The sequence below is a fragment of the Rhinolophus sinicus genome, chromosome 2 (assembly GCF_057876585.1).
Source record: "Rhinolophus sinicus isolate RSI-liver-muscle chromosome 2, RSI-T2T, whole genome shotgun sequence".
Taxonomy (NCBI): domain Eukaryota; kingdom Metazoa; phylum Chordata; class Mammalia; order Chiroptera; family Rhinolophidae; genus Rhinolophus; species Rhinolophus sinicus.
Genome location: NC_142502.1, coordinates 44,032,346 through 44,054,829, shown reverse-complemented (window position 1 = coordinate 44,054,829; position 22,484 = coordinate 44,032,346). Strand labels below are relative to the sequence as shown.

Below are 22,484 nucleotides of genomic sequence, written 5' to 3'. Positions count from 1 at the left end.
ATCAACCAAAGAAATATGAATTAATACAATAGAAAAATGGGCAAAGGATATAAATATCTAACTCAAAATAAATCAAATGGGAAAGAGATTTGATGATGTTCAACCTTCTAATAAATGTAATTTAAGACAATATAATTTTGAACGTATTAGATTTATGTCTCATAATACTCAGTGTGGGTGACAGTGTGGGGACATAAACTTATAAATTGCTGCTAATAATATGGATTGGTGCAATAATGTAGGCAGGCTTTCAGTAATCAGAGAAAATTTAAAATGTACATATTCTTTGGTCCCACTTTCCTTTCTAGGAATATTGCCTACAGCTATAGTGGCACAAATGAAGAAAGATGTATGTACTAGATCTTCACTGGGGATTGTTTATAGTAAGTAAATGCCATAAACAACTTAACATCCATCAATGAGGGCTGACTTTAAAAATTATTACCTATTCACACAATTGAATTCTCTGAGACAGAGGTGATATTGAAAGACACTCAGGAAAGATAAAATTAGAAAAATTCAGAATATGTATTGCATGATTTCATTTACATAAAAACACACACACGCACTTTTAATAGGTGTAGAAATATCTGCAATTGTGACACTGGCAAACTTGACTACTTGTGCGGAGACACTAAGGATTAGATGTGGGAAAGGAAACCTTCATTTTTAACCTTCAGTATTATTTATTTTTGCCATTTTCAGTGAATTATGAATAAAGTGTAATCTGAGATTTTGAGAAATAGAGGGATTTTAAAAAGGCACCATAATGAACTATAAATTAAACTTTTTTTTTTTAAACTTAAACTTGCAGGTTAATTATACCAGTAGAAAGAAAATTTGTTTCTTAATTTAATGATTATGGTGGTCTTCTAAAGGCACCGTTATGTAGCAATTATGACTTTAATTTTAAAATGCTATTACACTGAATAATATATATATATATATATATATATATATATATATATATATATATATATATGAAAAATCAATTGTACATAACCTGTGAAAATAAAATCTTAATCTCAGCTTGGAGGAAAAAACATGGCAGATTTTTAAAATTGGCTAATCCTATTATGAAATTAGTAGATTATGACCTGTTTCTATTTCATGGAACAGGGAAGCAAAATACTTGCAAGGTACGGGCTTCCCTGGGGAAACAGCGATGCAGATCATTTATTCTAGGTCAAGGTGATTAATTACCATGTAAAGAATGATTTAAAGGAGTTGACTAAAATAGTTTCTTTTACTTATTTCTCTGATTGGACACAGGAAAGGTTTGAGGGTAGTCAGAGAAAGGGTTTTGATATTCTTTTACAGGCATACCTACAAACATGCCAGAATACCTAGCTCTAGTTAGGATATGGGACTGCACAAGCTAACTTTCAGGACAAAGTCAGCATTTCCCAAAAGCTCAGCATTTCCCAAAAGCTCATATATATTGAAATGTAGCTGGAAAGTTTGTAAAAGAAACTAAAGGTAGAAGAAGTATATTTTTCAGATTCTATTGACTCTTAAAAGGATTTTTTAAAAAAATGGTAATAGTGACATACTTTGACATTTAAGTAAAAAGCTGTTATGTACCTATATTCATAAACACACGCACTCTTAATAGTTCTATCTTAAGCATAGGACTGAAAACTAGACTTATGTTTGCAAAATGGATTCCCAGTTGCACTTTCACATTGTTATGGGCAAATGAGTAAATAACTTTACCTCCTCCCATGGAATGTATTATAAAAAAACACTGCAAACAATCGCAGTGCTCTGCTGACTTTCTGAGTTTCTCTAAAATCTGTTCTTGATAAAGACTGCCAAAAACTCTGTGACCCACAGCCCTGAAAAAAAGAATACAGATTTAAAAAAATTCTTTGCATTAATTATTTCAAGATTTTACTTCTGATCTAAATGAATATGGAAAAACTTGCAAAAGTATTTTTACTGTATTAAGTAAATTCTATTCTTGTTTCATATCAATAAATCGTATGATCGTATCTCAAATTACTAGGTAGAAAATTGAACAAATATAGAGAGGGTGCCAAAAAAAGGTATACACATTTTAAAAGGAAAAAACTATTAAAATTGTAATAATATATACTGATAACAAAAGATGAATACAAGTCATGTGTATACATTTTTTTTGGCACCCCTGGTATATACATGTATCTATAATTCTCAAATATCCTAATAAGATAGCTCATTTTCAATGGCTATACAGCTATGTTTTTTAAAATTTATCTTAATTTTCTCTTAAGGTATAATTACAACAAAACGAGATTTTAGTTACATATTTTTTTTCCTCATCTCCATTTAAAGTAAACTCTGACTGCAGTGAATTTTTTATATATTTAAAAGCAGAATGTGGTCAACTACAAAGACCTAAAAATTTAAACTAACCTATTTTGGTTTAAAATATGCGAAAAACATTGGTCACATCATGTTATTACTAGATGAAATGGAACACAGTAGAAAACTCAGTCATGAGCCTCTGCAAGCCTTTTTGGCTGCCTAAATTTGCAAGTATCACTATGATGAATTAAAACACTAAACATCATTTTCCCACAACATGCAGTCAGGTGTAACTCAAAGGTTACAGAATAAGTTATACAACAAAGAGAAAAGCCAGTTGGGTGGTCAGGTGGACTCACTTATTTAGTGACTGGTTCTCCCCAAATGACTCTCAGAATGCAAGATTCAAATTCATGCTTTAGTAAAATTATACATCACTATGCATTATGAAACTGAGAGACTGATTGCAAATAGTTAACATAATGAATATTAGATTTGCAAATACCAAGGAGCTACTTAATTTTTAAAAAACAGTCTCAAAGTAAATTTTTAAATGGTCACTGTTGGAGCTTTTTTCCCATTAAGGAGAAGAGACCATTATAATTTAAGGCCAAACACAGCCTGAGCTTGAATGCTAGGGCTTTTGAATGCTGGTCTGGCTTGTATCTCTGTATCAATTCTATTAAATCTTACCAACTGGACAAGTTGATAAAGTCAAATCATAATACAGGTAAGACAACAGTTTGTAAAAATACTTAAAACTTTTATCACTAGTATTATGCAAGAATCAATTCACAACAAAGAATTTAAGTCAATTTTTCATGATTCACCTTTTTCTTAAAGAAAAAAAAAAAGGAAAGAACTGGAATACAGGGGTCTTCCAAGCACTGTAAAACACCATCATTTATTAAGGAAAAGATGATGGGCTAAAAGGCCTAGAGTTAGGTATGGCATGTTATATTTTGCTTTCATGTCAGCAGGACCTATTAGAATGAAGGAAAGATTGTTAATTTTTCCAGATGACATTCCATTTTTATATTCAGCATATTCTCACCAATTATTCCCTGAGCCAGAAATATCAGTGATGAGCTGCTTGCTATCAAATACATCTCTCAAAGGTCCCTGCAGAATTTCATTTACTACCCCTTCCTCCATGTCAATTAAAACAGCCTGAAAAAGAGAAATAAAACTTAATTAGCATATTTTTCTTTAGTCACTCTGTAAATGAAAATAATTTATGAGCTAAAAGTTGCATTGTTCTTTTCATAAGTTAAGCTTAATCAAATTTTTATTTGAATCTTTACGTAGCCTCTGGAATAAGATTAAAAAAATAATTCCTCTCTGCTTAAAAGGTGGAATCCAATTAAAAGATGGATTCTAAATGCTTATCCTACTCCAAATTACCAAGTGGGTAAAAAAAGGAGCTGAATAATCCCTTCAACTGCTTTTCTAACAATTCTTTTATTTTACAGTGCTTATGTGACCAACTGTAAATTTCTTGAGAAGGTCTCAGAAATCTAGAAGGTAACTTAACCAGAAAAAATTCTCAATAAATGTAGGGTATGTTAATGCATTTGCTCACTAGGACGAACCATGCTGCTCTTTGTGAATCACAGCCCAAAACTGTCCAATTCAAGTCAGTAAACTTACTATTATGTGCAAAGCCAAGGCACTAGGTAGGTGTCAATGATGACAATAGGTTCCTTCCCCCAAGTAACTCACAATCTAATTCAGTACCACAAACTTTACTGACATAGGAGATAACCTCTATTACTAAGAACATCACAATATGAAACATAAAACTATGGAAAGAAAAACAGAGAAGACTGGAGAGAAATATAGCAAAATGTAAGCAGGGATAACTTGGCAGTAGAGTTATATACCCCTGCACCCACTGTTTTGTGCTTTACTTCCTATATTTTCTATAGTGAGGGAGAAGAGTGAAAATGTCAAATAAATAGTAAATAAATAAAGCAAAGCTGAAAAAAGTATTCTGAAATAACTTTAGGATACCCCATAAAGCGATTAACTCTGTGATTCAGTGTCACAGAGAAAGTGCTTCGTTTATGGGCTTTTTCAGTTCTTGTGATCATGTAATGTTACTAAGCACTTACCAAATACGTCACTATTCTAAGTGCTCATATGTATCACCCCATTTAATCCTTACGGCCCTGTGTATATGTATTATAATTATCCCCACTCTACAGATTGTGGAAACTGAGGCCTAGGAAAGTTAAATAACTTGGCTATAATCAGCAAGCTAGTAAGTGGTAGAGCAGAGATTCAAAACTGGCTAGCACGGCTACAGAATACTGACTCTGAACCACCCAACTAAATGCTCTATTATCTTATCAAAGGGAGACCATCAAGTTTGATATTTATAAAGTAACTGACTCCAGCAGAGTTATCATTTACGTCCATTTAAATGTGAATTCAATTATTTCTGTAGTTAATTATGCTACTAGAAGCTGGCAATTAAAATAGTATTATTATACACGATATTAGAAATATTCTATTTTCATTATATAATAGTATATTGCATAGTATTGGTATATTATAGCAGTATATTAGAAAGATCATAAAATCATGTCTTACAAGTGTGCTCCTTTATATACAACAGTAAATATACATACACTTTACACAGACAAGACTGATTATTCACTGATAATTTAAGGGATTTTGAAAGATAATTACAATACTAATTTTTACCATATACTGGCCTTGTTCCAAAATAGATTTATTGAGATGATTTACCAAAGACTAAAAATATATATATATATATATATATATATATATATATATATATTATTTTTATTTTTTTTGTCTGAAGGAAAACCATTTAGTTACTGTCTCCTAAATGGTAAATTAAACATATGTAAGCCATCCCCTCCGTGACAAAAGCAGCTGCATGCACAATACAAACTGACATTCGAGCACCTCCTGAAGTCAGTTTGACAGCAGCATCACTGTCAGTCACTGAGCATTAAAACCCTGACATAGTCTATAACTCCTCCAATCTTTTCTTAGTAACACCAGGCCTTTGATTTGTTTTTCCCTTGGAAATTAATTCAAGTTAGGAGAAATTATTCTGGGTTCCTCACTTAGCCATCCAAGGTAAGGAGTCACAGCTAGGATTTGATGTTTCTAAGATTTGATGTTTATTATTTTCTTCCAGAGCCATATGGTGATAGCTTTCTGGCTTTTAAGCTTTCCCTAAATTATCACATAGGATTTACAAAATTCCTATGTAAACTTCAGATACTGGACACGGTGGAGGGACCCAGCCATCAAGTTACCTGGTGAAGCATAGACTATTCGGTGATCGCAGCCACATAATACCAAGGCTCCTAAGGAGTAATGGAAGAGTACCTTCTAGGACAAGTCAAAGGCTGTAGAAACACACTGATTTATTCTTTTCCAATAGTGTTTCCTCTACTTCCCACCTTGCTTACTGATGTGGTGGTGGGAAAGAGCTCAAATTGGGAGTGGTCTAGGAAATGTCAACATTTCTTTCTCTGAATAAGATTTGGGGTGGGATGTTAGCACCCTCTATGGCATGGAGTATACCAAGCGTTAACTATTCCAACAGCTTACAAGCACATGGTCTCTGCCCTAAATTTTGTTTTCCAAGAACATCAGAGATCACAGAAACGAGATGGTTCCCAGGTACCACAACACTATCGCTCTCCCCTCTTTCTGCCACTACTTCTGGTCTGATCATTATCGTCTCAATTACTTCCATAGCATCTAAACTACCTTTCTGTTTTGTTATAAAGATTACTGATCTACAATTGGAAAAAGCAGCTTGTTGTAGACAATCACAGAAGTGTTGTTGGAATGGTATTAAGACTAAATATAGGCTACTGACTTGAAACATTTTTGTTCAGGTCTCATGTGGTTATGGTATTCATTCACCACAATGTGGTTAAATCTATGCTTTGTATTGGGAGCAAATAAAGCTTCCATTATCTTCAAATGAAACATTAACTTGTATTAGTGTGTATTTCAGTTTTAGAGTTAAGAAAGATCCTTTTGTTATCACTTATCTAGACGTATATTTCCCTTGAAACATTTAGAAAAAATGCTAAAGTTTTTATTTTAAGCACAAAATATTCCCCCTAAAGTTTCAGGTAAAAACAAAAGTCTGCTTAATCATATTTGTATTAAATGTGGCTTAGTAAATACCTTTTTTTTTTAATTTGAGAAGTTAAATTAAAATTGCATTCTCATGATAGTTATAGTTATTTTAAAAACACATGCAATGTAAGAATCGAAGTGTATATATCTTACTCTTGCTTTTAAAGAACAAATTTTCCCCTTGGAAATACTGGCACCATCACCAACCACTCTGAAAGATAAAAAAATAAGAAAAGGTCATAAGATAGCCCATGGCTAATAGTGCTGTCAGGTAATAAAGTCATTTACACAATAAAGCTACTTATAGGCCAGGTGGACAGATATAAATGGTAACAAAGGGGCTGCCATTCCAAATCTTCTCCCTTGCCTACCTCCCATTAGGCTAAAAAAAAGTAAGGCACTACTTTCCCCAGTTTTCTTTGTAGTTAGCACTGGCCACGTAATCCAGTTCTGGCTAATGAGATGAGAAGATAGCTTGGGAAGCTTTTCTGATAAAAAGGACCAGAGGCAGTTGGTGCCAATTCTTCCGTTTTCCTTCCTTGAACATGAATGTGGACATTATTTCTGGAGTGAAGCCTGCCATTTTATAGTTAGGAAGCAATACACATGAAAACAAAACGCCAACACACTAAGAATAATGAAACAACATACAGTATCTTGCACTTGAAGGCACTTTACCAAACCTAGAACATCCAATTTCCTGATTTATTTGTATGTGAGATAATTGAATACCTTTATTGCTTAAGCCACCATTAATAAGGTTTCCTATTGTAGTCAAATACATAGCAACTAATGTACTAGTTATATACCACTGAGTATCTAAAGCTTTTCCTAGAATTTCGTGTTGAACATAGTTACTAAAGTAAATAATCTATCACTAGAAACAGTGTATGAGTCAATATAGTTTGGTAAATTAGTTCTTGGCCAAATCTGACCAGCTACTTGTTCTCCTAAATAGTTGTATTGGAACAGAGGCACACCCATTTGTTTATGTACTATTTATACCTGCTTTCATAATACAATGGCAAGTTGAGTAGTAGATGTGACACAGACCTTACGGTCTGCAAAACTGAAATATTTACCATCTGGACCTTTATAGGACAGGTTTGCCAATTCCTGGTACAGGTAAATTCCTATCATGCTGTTACAAAGGTATGATCATTTCCTCAAACAGATACAGAAGTGTACACACAAATGTGAGATATGGTTGTGTTTTTGAAAAAGATTTTTTGTGTTAACTTGCGGAACAGATACTGCATGTGTTGATGGTACATGGAAAGAAGACCAAGATACCAAGCCTTTTCTCCCCAAACTTGATACTGAGGAAATAAGAACGCTCTCAGATGAAAGTATAAAACACACAGAGTAGATGAGAGTAGTTATGTGAAGTCACCTTAAGAGAGAATAGTTCCCAGGCTGAGTCTCAACCATGTAATATTCAATGAAAGGATTGGCCATCAAAAATAGAGGGGATGGGAGTAGGAATTTAGTCAGAAGGGAAGCATCTAAAAGGAAGTACTACAAAAGCAAATTTGAGTCTCTTAATAGTACATAGGGGAGAAGTTTTTCTGGTTCACAAACCAGAGGAAATTTCGTCTATATAACACATATTTCCAAATAATAAAGATAATGACACCAGCCATTAAGGTAATACACTGAATTTCCCTTGGTCTGATTCCATGATCTTCAAGCAACCTTCTATTACTTAGCTTTTCAAGTAGATTTCCTATAGAAGAGAATGTGCTTTTGAAGGAAAATGAGTGTCTTGTCTTCTCATAGTTCCTACTGTCAATTACTAATTGACTTCCTGCTTTTCAACTACTAATTGACTTTCTGCTTTTTAATCTCCCATTCTGAGTTGGTTTTTCTGCCTGTATTGGACCCATTCTCAAGGTGTCAACATGGATTCTGAGTTTGCAAGACTGAGGGTCACACTCTGAAATTCACCAAGAAGTGAGGACTAATTCGCCTTCCCCAGGAGGTAACTGCCTCAAATACCCAACCAACTAATTCAAACTGGAACTGCAATTTTTATTGAATGAGATTAAAACTGGATATTAAGTATGTATTTTTCAGTTCAAGCCCACCATAATTTAGCTTTAAGTATTTCGAAACTGCATGAACTAAATGATTTAACATTACAAGTTTATCAACAAACCCTGAATGTCAAATTACTCTTTTAGATAAAAAATATATAATCACATACACCCTTTATTAAAAAAACAAAAGTAATCTGACAACTGCTTTCCTCCTTTTTATCTCATTCTATTTATAGAGCAAATATTCCTGACCACAAATAACATCAGAGAAATGTAAATATTTTTCGTTCAAAAGTTAGTCATTACTGAATGCATTAACAAGATACCCTCTGAGAAATTGTCAGCATTCCTTTAGAAACTTTATTTCAAGGTCAAGTTAATAAAAATAAGGCACACTGTTCCTTATTATGATCCCATAAGAAAACCTATTGTCTTGCTCTGCAGAATGATATGAGAACAATGAGAAATATGCTTTCAATGAGAAAAACGAAAAAGCCAGACTTCTTTCCAGTTATCAACCGCTCTTATTATCTTCTGAAGGAGTCTCTCCCAATCTGTTGACATGAAAAGTAATCATTACGCTATGTGATAGACTTTAATCCCATCTTACCTGGTATCCACATTTCTAAAGAAGCTGCTTATCGCTTCATCATAAATTCCTTTCTGAAAATGAAAAAAATATATAGCATTTAATTAAGTTTTGCCTCTTTCCTAAATAATCCCACAAAACTATAATGGCTGGTACGTGGCTGATAAGAAAAGGCAAATTATCATAAATGCTTAGGCTGATTCTTCCAATCTAGAGAAGAATAAATGCCATGAGATCTATGAATTAAGTTCAGTGAAGGACACTTGACAGTCCCGAGTCCCCACAGACTGTAGAACAGGTGACTCAAATGAGAGCTTTCTCTGGGTTCTTGGTGATCATTTTAAAAGCTGACCGGTTAAATTAAGGAATAGAATACCACACATCACCTATTTTATAAAGTACTTTCACATATTCTATCTCATGGATCTTCACAAGAACCCTGATAAAGATGAGACCCCGATAATTAGGGGAAGCTTCAGACCAAGGTCTCCGGCCAGTGTTGTTTAATCTACTGTGTGTCTAACACCAATACACGTTTAAAAACCAGTTTGTTCTTTACTGAGAAGATCTCGTACAACGTACACCAGTCAAATAAAAGTTCCGTTGAGTAATTCTTGTGTATCTGGGGGAAGGGCCTGGGTGACAGGGGAGGTGGGTCCCCGGAGGCGGGGCCGGTACCTGATTGACAGCGGCATGCTCCCTCAGCGCCAAGTCCCAAAAGCAGCAGCCTATCTGGTTTCCGCACTGGCCGACTGCGGTCAGGGAGAGGAAGGAAACAGAGCGGACATTAGTGGCAAACAAGGCCGCTGGGCTCCGCGCCAACGGGGTCCCCACCCTCGACACGCAGCTTACCCTGCACGACCACCGACTGGGTCATGCTGCAGGGAGACCAGCCAAGGGAACACGGAAGCCCGCGCCCGCCTTCGCATCCCGCCCGCACACCAACGGCGCTCAACGAAGGGTCGGAAGTGCCGTAAGTCACGCTGCTGCCGCAAGTCGCTGACGTCGCTATGCTCCTCTCTAGGTTCACGCTACGCTTTTCCGTCAGAAAGCCGTGCCAGTGCGCCGGCGTCTCCTCGTTACCATAGCGACTGGGCGCCGGGACCGCAGGTCCTCGCTGCTTTGTCAACATCTTTTAGCATCAGCAGCTCCGAAGGCCGGCGTAACTGGTGGGTTACTAAGCTTTGGAGTGGGATTTTAAAACATGTGTCTTTAAAACTGTGAATGGATCCTCAGAAGTGTAGTCGTCGTTCACAATCTCAGCACCCTGGTGGGTGGGTCAAATTCCGCTTATTCAGATTCCCCGGGACGCTGCGCTAGTATCTCTATCCAACAAGCCCTTTGTTCTCTTAGAAAACGAGGAATGTCGAGGAGCACAAAGAGATCCTGGGCACATGAACTTCCAGGCCCACTGGAGGAGTCAAAAAAAATTAAGACATAAATCCCCAGCTCCAAGAAACTTACAATCTAATTGAAGATACGCACGAAATACTCAACTTAATGTGACTTAATATATTGTGTAGTGCTGACTGTAAGTGCAATAGGATTCAGTGGATGAGGATGTAAATGAGTAAATAGAAGTCTAATGAAAGAGATGAAATTAAAACTAGGCATGTGATTTATATTGTCTTTAGATGGGAGAAAGGAGGAAAAGATTGAAAAATCAGGCATTCCTGAACATTACCGTCTCCATAAAATGGTCAAACATTGAAAAATACTGTACACTCTTATTGATCAATTTATACCAGATTTCAATGAAGATCTCAAGCACTTCTTTGACGAAATTTATTTTTCCACAAAAATTCTGAGGAGCTACAAAATCTTAGGAAGCCTTCTCTATTAAAAAAAGTTAAATTATATGTGCAATTAATGTGTGGTAATACAAACTGTAATTTTCAATTGATTGCAACACCTTTGCGGGGACAGAGCCAGGAGAGCAGTTTCCAGGCTCTCGGCCTGACGTGGAAAGGTACTGGCTCGGTTATTAGATGGCCATCAGCTGTAATCAGCTGTAATCTGCTGTGACTGGGTGGCCATCCGCTGTTACTGGTTAGTCATTAGCCACTAATATAACTGCCGTGGCTAAACAGGGATTTGGTTGGTTGGCAGAGAAGCATGGGTTGCGGCTAGCAAGGGGGGTTGGTTGGCAGAGAAGCGGATGGCGGATCATGTGGATCCTGCCTCCTGTGTCTCCAACCCAGCTGCCAGGGAGAATATAGTGGTACGAACCTGTTGGTGTTCCTTTTTGGCCTCACCATATCCTGCGTTCTTGTGCAGGGAGCGGGATCAGGGTCTCTGCATTACATACTCTTAACTGCTTATTAGTGAGCATGGAGTCAGCGGTAGGGGTGTAGTCAGGCACCTCCAACATTTCACTTCAGGGCCTGATGTTGAAGCCCCAAAGACTGTGGAGCTTCCAAAATTTGCAAAGCTTGGTCCAGTTTGTGATGTTTGTAGGTCTGCGTTGGTGAACTATGGTTCTAGCTCCTCTGATATCCTGACCTCTGCAGAGCCAAACCCCTCATGCAGTGATTTAATTCCAGCCTTTATTCCCCAGAGGTCATACAAGGGAACAAAGTCAAATTAAGGAAGTCCTAATAAGTCTCATTTATAACTTCATTCCGGAGAGAATAAGACTGAGAGACAATTCTGCTTAAGAGTCAAGGTAGAACCTTTCATGCCACTACTTCAGGACTGAAGTAGAAGCAGAAAACTTTTGAGAGTTTATAATTTCCAGGAGACCATTTTGAAGTCATGAATTTGAACATATCCTGGAGTCGAAAATACTCCTAATTTGATGGACTGAGATCTCTTTTAAAATATTTAACAAACTCTCAGAAAAACAAGCAGAACCCAGGCAATCCTGGAAAGCTACGCACAGCTCTAGTGGAATCTCTCTAATACACCTCCTCTGATATAAACATAATGAAAAAGAAAATATGACTTACCTTTTACACTCTAGCTGTAAGTGGAAGAACAGGTTTCAGGTAAGTAGAAAGACGTCAAGGAGAATTTACTCACACAGTAGCAGAGTGTGGTAGACTGAATTATTCTAATTTTTCACTCTCTCCCTCTGCACATGATTGCAGGACTTTCTGCTATCTATAGTCGAGTTATGTAGCGTATACATCTTTGCCACACTGACTCTGGGCTTCATCTGTGTGGCTTTTTCTGGCCAATGGAATGATGTCAGGTATGAAACTAACAGGGGTCTTAGCTGTGCTTTCATGCCTTGCCTCTTGGAGTTTGCTATTTTTCCTAAGAAAAACTGATTCAGGTGGCTGCTGTTTCTAAAATGATGAAGACATGTGAAGCATGTCTGTATCTGACTCTCAATTAAAATGTGGTGTCCAGTTGATTTTAGTCGAACCGAGGTGAGACAAGCGAAAGTCAGCTGAATAGCAGGCTATTCATACTCTTATGAACAAGAAAAATATTTTTGGTTAAAGCCATGAGATTTTGGGGGTACAGTAGTATTGTAGGAATAGCTGACTGACACACCAAACAAAGAGATTTGGCAGAATTTTCATGTTAAATATGAGAAAGAGAAAATAAAAACCTTGAGAATTTTACAGACTACTACTGTAAAAGGAAGCAGGAAAGAAGGAAGCCAAGGGGAAGGAAATAGCATGCAAAAGATGATAAAGTATAGGAACTGGGTGAAATCTAAGCGGAAAAAAGAAAATTTATCATTTATTCTTTGTGCTTTAGAGGAACTTAATAATGAGAATATGAATTCAATAATACAGGGACTCAAAGAAAAGATGCTAACATAATGTACTGAGAAGTAAGCTCTATGAGGGCTGAGTCTTGTCTGTTTTGTTCACTATTATAGCGTTAGTACCTAGAACCTTGCCTGGTATACTACAGGTAGTCAATAAATATTTGATGAGTAAATGAACCAAAATAGAGATAAAAGAGCAAAGGGAATTAACAAAAGACCAAAACTCCTTAAAGAACTAATGAATAATTAGAAGCATGAAGAAGCAGACTATAGAGAACTGAAATTCAAATTACTGATGTAGAGGAAAGGTAGAAAATCAAACAGAATGCTGAAGTAAAGGACAAAGGCATTAAGCCTCTTAGAGGATAGTATATATGAAAGAGACAAATATAGTTCAACATAAGATTAATAAGTGCCTCTAAAATAGATAACACAGCAAATGGAAGAATAAATTTCCTTACTGGTAGAAAAAATAATAAAGGAAGAAAAATCTATAGGTTAAAACGCTATATTGTAATCTGTGGAAAAATTCTGTAGAACAGTCAACTCTGAGGTATGTATTCTGGTTAAGTTATGTCATTCAGAATAAAGAAAGAATTCTTTAGGTGCCCAGGCAAAAAAACAAAAAGGAGGGGAGGGGGGCATGGAGAAAAAACAGGCTCTTTTAGACTCATCATCTATGGCACATTCAGTTCCGGAAGATATTGAAAAAATATTACAAAGTTCTGAGGGAGAATAAAATGTTTCCCTGGAAAATTATACTCTTACAGCTTTTCAAGTTGTCATTAAAATAGAATTTGAATTTGTGCGTACTCTATCCGTTTGTATTGCTGCTTGTACCCTGCATTTCTGAGCCCATCGCTTTTACATATCACTTGACAAACACAGCCAACAGCAGCCAACATGTTACGAACGTTCTGTCTTCCAACCTCTTCACCTAACATTCAAGTTCATTAGTAAATCATCTGCCTTCTAGGCTATCACAGAGTTTTTCCAAAGGTTTTTCTAACAGGTTTGCCACTGGATAATATAGATAACTATCCTTTCATCTTCCGAGAACAATTTCCTTGTCACTCGCTGCTTGACCACTTGCTAGTGACTTATATTTTAGGTTTATGTTTTGGCAGTACCTGAGTATGGACCTAAGTCTGTATATGTCAGGATAAATTTTGTTATGCTGTGGTAACAACAATCTCCAAATCTCAGTGGTGTAAAACAAATGTTTGTTTTTTGCACATGATACATGTCCATTTGGGGGTGTCTGGTTATGCTTTATGTGATCCTCACTTGGGCACTTAAGTTGCTGAGCTACCATTATTTGGTACATTCCTGGTTTTTGTGGCAGAAAGGAAACTCAGGAGGGTCTTGCACTGCATTTAATGGCTGCTTTTAACTCACTGGCTCAAACTAGTCACATGGGCTCCAAATACTCATAAGAGGGCCAAGCATTGTAATTCCTGGAAGACACAAAGCCAGAAATATTTGATGAACATTTGTAAGCACATCACAAGCCTTCTCAGACATGACGTCAGAATACAGCATTTGTGGTAAGCAGCCTCTAAGATGCCACCCAATGACCTCTGCCTCCTATTTTTGTGTAATCCCCTCCCCTTGAGACTGGGCTGGACCCAATGACCTCTTTAAAATGAATAGAGACCAAACACAATCCAGGGGCCACCCTGAGTTTAGGATTCTGGGGGACCAAGGCAGCTAACATTTGCAGTGTAGAGTGCCAGAGAGGAGTGTGTATAGAGAAAGTTCTGGAGATATTCAGCAGATTCGTCAGGAGCCTTAAACTGAGTACTGATCAGTAAAATCATGTGTCCAAACTACCCAAGGCTGAGGAATGACTCCAAAGAAGCGGGCAGAACAATTCCTGTGGTTCACACAGGACTGGGACTAGTTCACATTCCCCTTATCTTAAGTGGAGGAACCTTGTACTATATGGGGCATTTGGGTCGAATACACAGAAGAGGATTGCCTCAGTAATGGAGACAGATTTGCCATAGATGAAAGCCTGTTTTGATCTAGCCTAAGAAAGCATATAATCAACTCTTCAAAGGACCAAGCTGTTTCCAAATAACTGTTGCAGAAAAAAACTTGAAAGTACTTAGAGGAATAAAAATAAAATCCAACATTCAGCAATGTGAAATTTACAATGTCTGGCATCAAATCAAAAATTGCAAGATATGCAGAAATGTAGAAAAATACACTCCATAATGAGATGAAAAATCAGTCAGTGAAAACAAACCAAGAAATGGCACAAATGAAAGAATTAGTAGACGAGGACATTAAAACAACTTATAAATATACTCTTCATATTTAGGAAGTCAGAAGGAAGCATAAACAGATTAAGGAGAGACAAATATAAAAGACACAAATTAGACCTCTAGAGATAAAAATCACAATGCCTGTGATGAAAAATACATTGGATGGAATTAAGAGTGGATTAGACATTGCAAAAGAAAAGAGTAGTGAAAGACATAGCAATAGAAACTACCCAAAATAAAACAGAGAACAACAACAAACAATAAAAATGAGGTTCAGTGAGCTGTGGCACAACATCAAGCACCTTTATATACATTTAATTGGAGTTCTAGAAGGAGGAAACAAGAAATACTTGAAAAAATAATGGCTGGAAAGTTTCCAAGTGTGATAAAGGATGAGCCCACAGATCCAAGAAGCTCGATGAACATGTAGACACAGGAAACAGGAAGAAAATCACTCCAAGCACATTATAATCAAATTGCTTAATATCCGTGATAAAGAGAAACTACTAAAATTACCCAGAGGAAAAAAAGACACACTACATATAAGGGAACAAAGATAAGGATAACCGCAGACTTTCTTGTTGGAAACAATGCAAGCCAGAAAACAGTGGAGCAAAATATTTAAAGTACTTAGTATGAAACAAAACTGTTGCCTTAGGATTCTATACCCAACAAAAATACTCAAAAATTAAGATGAAGTAAAAACATACAAAAGCTGAATGAATGAATCACCAGGAGACCACCAGTGTTAATGAAAACCTTCAGATAAAAGTAAAATGCTGTTGGATGGAAATCTGGACATACTCAAGGGAATGAAGAGAACTGAAAATGATAAATATGTGGGTAAATACAAACGACTTCTGATGCTTTTAAAAATGCCTTTAAAAGATAATTGCTTTAAAAAGACAATAATGTGTTGGGAGGTTTGAAATATCTGTTGAAGTAAAATACATAACAAAATAATACAGAGTGGGAGAGGGGAAATGGAATATACCTTGTAAGGTTCTTTAAGTATATGTGAAGTGGCATAATGTTATTAAAAGGAGACTGAAAAGTTAAAAATGTATACTATAAACCTTAAAGAAATCAAAACCAAACCACACCAAAGCAAAACAAAGCACACAAAGGTTGTATAGCAACAAACCAATAATGGAGATAAAATAAATTCATAAAATATACTCACTTGTTTCAAAAGAACAAAATAACAAGAAAAAAGGAACAAAGAACCAATGGCACAAATGGAATACAAATGGCAAGAGGGCAGATTTAAATTCAATCATATCACATTAAATGTAAATAATAAAAACATTTGATTAAAAGTCGAAGATCATCAGAGTAGATAAAAACAGCAAAACTCAACTATAACTGTTTATAAAAAAGCCAATTTTACTATAAAGACCTAGTAGGTTAAAAGTAAAATGATTGGAAAAGATACATTATACTAACACTAATAAATAGAAAGTAGCTATATGTTTCAGACAAAGCAGATTTCAGAGCAGAGAATATTATTAGGGATAAAGAAGGGCATTTTATAACGATAAAGGTGTCAATTCATCAAGAGAACATAACACTAAGTATTTATGCACCTAATAACAGTACTTCAAAACATAGGAGGCAAAAACTGGCAGAATGGAAAGGAAAAACCGAGAAAGTCATAATTATAGATGGAAATTTCAACATCCTTATTTCAATAATTGACAAACAAGTATACAGAAAATCAGTAAGAATGCAGACTTGAACAACTCTGTGAAACAACTGATTCCATGTATAGAACACTTCACCCAATAATAGCAGAATACACATTCTTTATAAGTGTGCACGGAACATTTACCAAGATAGAGCATTTTCTGGCCATAAGCAAATCTCAATACATTTAAAATAAGAGCATACAAAGTGTGTTCTCTGACAATGGATTCTAAGAAACCAGTGACAGAGAGATAGCAAGAATATTCCTAAATATTTGAAAACAAAATAACACGGTTCTAAATAATCCATGGGTCAAAGGAAGAAGCAAAAAGGAAAATTTTAACGGAAGGAAATGACAACAAAATTTCAAAATTTGTGGAATGAAGCTAAAGTATTGCTTTGATGAAAATTTATAGAATTAAATGCTTATGTTAAAAAGATAGGTCTCAAATCAATGCCTTATGCTTTTAAGAAACTAGAGAAAGAAAAGCAAATTAAGCCCAAAGTAAACAGAAAAAAAGAAATACTAAAGATTGGAGTGGAAATCAAATGAATAGAAAATTAGTAGAAAAAAATCAATGAAATCTAAGTTTGTTTCCCGAGAGATTAAAATTCTTTTGTGGGCTCCCTTGCTCATAAGATAAAATCTAAAATCTTTAATTTGGGTTTATGTTCTGGCATGGTTTAGCTTCTATCTACCATATATGTTTGACCCAATTTCTTGCTTTATTTTCTCTGCTGTGGTTATGCTGGCTTTTCAGATCTTCTGTTGTCCTCTCTACTTGCAGATGACTTCTGCACATGATGTTGCCTCTTTTTGCCCCTCCTCCAACTGTCTCAATGTCTTTGCTTCCCACCCATTTCTATCTTTTAATAGTTAAAGCCTGTTCATCCTTTGGATTTCAGTTTGATATCCTACACTAGCCTGCAAACTCCACTAGGACAGACTGTATGTTTGCTCAATATTTTATCTTCAACATTTAACTCACTCCTGCCTCATGGTGGATTCTCAGCAATTATTTGTTGTATGAATGAATTCTAATAATGGATCTGTTTTCTTAGCATATGACCAGTTGAAACATCACTCCTTTCCTGCATCTTATGAATCAATAGCCTGAGAATTGAAAGATTATTTTCTTGAGCTTATGCGAATTGAGGGAGTATTTAGAGATTTCACCATCTTCTCCCCTCCATGCCCTCATTTATACTTCACTTGTTCCTCCATTTCTCTGTGAAGATCTGCTGGAGAGTCAAGTTCATTTTGTTGTCTGATATATTACTCTAGTTCTGAAAAGTTTCCTTTTTAAGGCTTTTTAAGGTTGTTTGGTTTGTTTCATTGTAGCACCCATATCGAAAAAAGAAACGTGGCACAACTTGTGCCAAATAAACTAGTAAAATAATGGTTAATCAGAGGAATTCAAGAATATTTACTTTGTAGTTTAAAGATATATTGATCACTAAAAAGTGAAGTCATGTGTCAACACTCTAATTTCAAGAATTATGCGAAAAGATAAGAGCACTTATGCTGATAATACATGTGAGATTTTTTTATGCCTCAAAACAACTCTATGATATAGTAATTAGTACCATTTTACGAACAGACTTTTAGTGATTTGCTGAAAGCCTCAGAATTCAAACCTAATTCTGATGTCAAAAATCCATCATTTACCCACTACTGCCTGCACTTAAAAATGTAAACTAGTATTAAAAAATTTTGCCATCTTAAGGATTAAATGTTTAGGTCCTAATGACACACTAGTTAACAATGCAGCAATTATTTCAATTTGTGTGACTATGACACAATCAGTTAAATGGTTTCTTTAAGCTAAAATTGTGATCAGCTATTCACAGATAGCACCCTAGTAAGAAAAAGAAGGCAGAGGTAATATTTTTGTCTAACCAACTTAATTATATAAAATGCCAATTTCCTATAACATAAATCATGAAAACAGAGCAGTGGGAACTTAACATAAAATGTAGTTGTTAAAAAAGATTTTCATTAAATGTGAAAGGTGCCCACTAGCATTTAATAGTTCAGTCAGCAGCTATGAAAACTGAAGATATAAATGGTTAGCTGAAGAGTAAAGTTCTGGCTTAAGGGTTAAACTTACGTATTACATTCAGGGAGATAAGCTGTTGATACAGAAGTTGGAGAGGGAGGGAAGTCCAGAAGATAAATTTCAGCTTGTTGCTGGAGCTATGAATTCTGACATTTTATTTTTTAGCAGATAGGCAATTGTGTGAAAGAATCTTCTGATGTCATAATTTCTTGGTGTCACTGAACATTTGATCATCATTCCTTTGGCAAGTCCAGTCTTCTATGGAAGGTCAGTAGAAACAATTGATTTATTTATCACTACAGGAATCAGACTCAGGCTATTTTGGTAAGTCCATGTATTCTTGATCAAGTTCCCTAAAACTTAATATCTACATAAGGTACATAGTTTTACTAAACCATAGATTTTACTATGGTTTTACTAACTTTTCATTGAGCTTAACAATTTTTTCCTTGATAATTGACACAATCTATAAAAAATATTATATAATATTCACATTTCTAAACTTTAATAATTTAGTTTTATGATTACCACAATAAACGTTTACTTATTAGGCATAATATACTGAACTAGGCATAAGAAACAGATATATGACATTTATTTTTCATGTCCTTTGTTGAAGACGTAAATTCATACAAGCTACAGTAGTTAATGGCGCACTGTGTGCCAGGCACTGTTGTTGGGATTCAGGAGTCAGTGGTGACAAAGACAGATATGGAATGGGGTGGGGTCACAGTGTTAAACAAAAACATTTACAAAAAATTCCCCCCAGCCCCCTTCTCCACCAGGGGACATTTGGCAATGACTGGAGACATTTTTGACTATCACAACTTTTGGGGCGGGGTGCTGTTGGCCTGCAGTGGTGGAGGCCCCGGATGCTGCAAAACACCCTGTCATGCACAGGACAGTCTCCTCCTTCCCAACGAAAAATTATCTGGCCCCAAAGTCATTAGTGTCATGGTAGAGAAATCCTGAATTAGAGTGATAATAACTGTTACAAAGAAGAAATAAAGAGTGCCATGAAAACTTCTATAATGGGGGAGGGGTGATTGTGTAAGGCTCCTCTGAGAAAGTGAAATGTACCGTAAATTCAGACTTAATGAATGAGTTGGCTCTAACAAGTAAAGGATGGCAGCAGTGGGATGGGGACGAGCTCCAACAGAGGCAACAGTAGGCAACAATTATTTTATGTAGCCCTGTGTGTATGTGTGTTTGTGTGTATATGTGTATCATATATATCTCGTACATATATCACATTATATATGTATAACTGCTCAGTAGTATCTGCTGAATAATAATAGTTAGCATTTGTTGAGCACTAAATAGGTGTTAGATACTGCACTTTACATGTATTATTTAATCCTCATTATTACCCTGGAAGTAGAGACCATTATTCCCAATTTATCCTTGAGAAACATACTTGGTTAAGTATCTTGCCTAAGATCACATAGTCAATCCAACACTCCTTAGACACTTTCCTTAACTAATACACTGTGAAAGCAGAGAGGCGGGGGGAATGAATGATAACCAGGAACAGAAGGGTTAGATGAAATATCATGGTGGGTACGCAACTCAGCTGTACTTCAAAGGAAGAGAAGGGCTTAGATAGGCAGGGAGGCAGTGGGAGGTGGGTGTAGGGGCTCAAGCTTGTTGATTGCAACAACTGTTTAAAGGCAAACTGAATGTGTTTTATTCCACACATCAGAAATGGACTTCTGTTATGTTAACCGTAGGGCACAGTTTACTTTTATCATCCAGTGGCTATTTTCTATTTGCTGCAAAACTTAACATTGTTTCATACAGTATTTATACACTTTTACAGATATTTAAAAAATACCATTTTCAGAATGTTTGTATATACCTGCAACAAAATTAAAAGTTCCAAACAACTATTCAAAGACAACCCACTCCCTCTCCATTATCATAACTTTCTAACCTAGGTTTTCAGTGAATTATGCCTTTTCGGTTAGGGACCCAGCCATGGAGGTTTCCAGTGGAAGGAGGAGATTCTTCAATCGGGCTGGAACCTGGGCTGACCTCCAGTGCTGCCTGTAATGGGAAGGAGATGTCACCAGCCAGGTAAAGTCTCCTTATCCTGACAACTGAGGAAATGTGTAATGGCTGCCATCGATATGAGCACAGCTGATGTTCAATATTAGTAAGAAAAAAGCCCAGGAACATTGCTATTATTAAATTAGTATTAACAAATATTGCTGTTATTAAATTAGTATGGACAGATCCCAGGTTTTCTTAGCATAGAGTCTGCATTTTATACCTCTGTAAGTCTTAATGATAAACCAATTCTTTCTTTTTTTCTCCCTTCCTTCCTTCCTTCCTTCCTTCCTTCCTTCCTTCCTTCCTTCCTTCCTTCCTTCCTTCCTTTCTTTCCTCCCTCCCTCCCTCCTTCCTTCCTTCCTTTTTTTGGGGGTCCATTTTTAGTTAGTTTTTTGTTGTTGTTGTTGATACTTTTCGAGATTAGAATAACAATCAATTAAAAAAGCCAGCCTTTAGTGCTATCATACGCTTGGCGCTGTGCTGGGCATAAGGCTACAAACATGGAAAAGACTCAGACCTCAGGTTCAATGGGACTATGGCTTTGATTTGATCTTTGGCAGAAAGAGAGCGATGTAGAGTATGAAGATTCTACAAAACAAAATAGGGGCGGCCGGTTAGCTCAGCTGGTTAGAGTGCAGTGCTCTTAACAAGGTTGCCGGTTCGATCCCCACATGGGCCACTGTGAGCTGCGCCCTCCACAACTAGATTGAAACAACTACTTGACTTGGAACTGATGGGCTCTGGAAAACAGACGTAAATAAATAAAAGTTTAAATAATAATAATTTTTTTTTAATTGAAGAAAACTATTTTAAAAATCAGTTATTCAAGGATGGAACAGGGTACTTTGGGAAATACTGAGCACTTGTCTTTAGAAATGTTTGAGGCTGGGCGATTTATTTGGTGGGAATGTTAGAAAGGAAATTCAAGCACTAGATGTATTTTTGGACTAGATATCATTTAAGGGCTTTTTAAACCTGAGATTCTATCAACATTTGAACAGTATGTGGAATGGTATGTTCAGTTTTATATTTTTCCACAAATATTCTAGTTTTTAAATCACCTCAACTGAATTGATTTTAAGATGCATATACGTATTATCACTTACGTTTACAACTATGCACCCCCTCCCTTGCCATTTAGTAATCACTGCATACCTTTCAGAATGAACATCTGAAAGGTTATTTTTGTATTATGAATTTCCTGTCATTAAATGTATAGCAACAAATCATAGTTTCTTTGCACCGTAAGTCTAACATGTCTGCCTCATCAGTGCCACTGTGCTATATTTATTCTGTGAGTTTTTAAAGATTCCAAAATGATTTAAAACAGTTGAATGTGCACTCACACTTCACTGCTCTGAAAAGTTTCCTTTTAGTCTCTAACTCCATGTCCTTTGCTATTTTCTTCAGGCAACTCCGAAGATGCCCTGGAAGTCATTGCCTGACAATAACTGATGTTCCCATCACGGTCTATGCAACAATGCGAAAGCCACCTGCACAAAGCAGCAAGGAAATGCACCCTAAATAGCATCATTAAGTCTTTCATGGAGGTTTGACTAGGTCAAGGGTAGTGGGGCAGTATCATCGCATGATCTGGTAAACAAATAAAAGTGGTGGCACCTTTGGATGATGACAACA

General features: G+C 36.1%; 2 protein-coding genes across 4 annotated transcripts in view; one reads left to right on the top strand and one right to left on the bottom strand.

Moving 5' to 3' along the window:
* The window catches only part of TUBE1 (tubulin epsilon 1), a 16,749-nt gene extending 6,563 nt beyond the window's left edge, over nt 1–10,186 (bottom strand). The window contains exons 1-6 of the mRNA XM_019735027.3: nt 9,907–10,186; nt 9,733–9,806; nt 9,076–9,128; nt 6,580–6,637; nt 3,344–3,459; nt 1,717–1,838 (exon numbers count right to left, since the gene is read on the bottom strand). Of these exons, the coding sequence (XP_019590586.3) occupies nt 1,717–1,838; nt 3,344–3,459; nt 6,580–6,637; nt 9,076–9,128; nt 9,733–9,806; nt 9,907–10,186 (703 nt within the window). The remainder of the gene's footprint in view (nt 1–1,716; nt 1,839–3,343; nt 3,460–6,579; nt 6,638–9,075; nt 9,129–9,732; nt 9,807–9,906) is intronic.
* On the top strand, nt 10,085–22,484 carry FAM229B (family with sequence similarity 229 member B). Of its 3 annotated transcripts, none has more exons than XM_019735035.2 (4): nt 10,085–10,223; nt 18,960–19,061; nt 20,762–20,870; nt 22,257–22,484. In XM_019735035.2, the coding sequence occupies exons 2-4, from the start codon at nt 19,055–19,057 to the stop codon at nt 22,372–22,374; spliced, it is 234 nt and encodes a 77-aa protein (XP_019590594.1). In that variant the 5' UTR covers nt 10,085–10,223; nt 18,960–19,054; the 3' UTR covers nt 22,375–22,484. The 3 variants fall into 3 exon arrangements, with proteins under 3 accessions (XP_019590594.1, XP_019590591.1, XP_074189557.1); XM_019735032.2 differs by having other exon boundaries at nt 20,732–20,870; XM_074333456.1 differs by having other exon boundaries at nt 10,104–10,223; nt 18,963–19,061.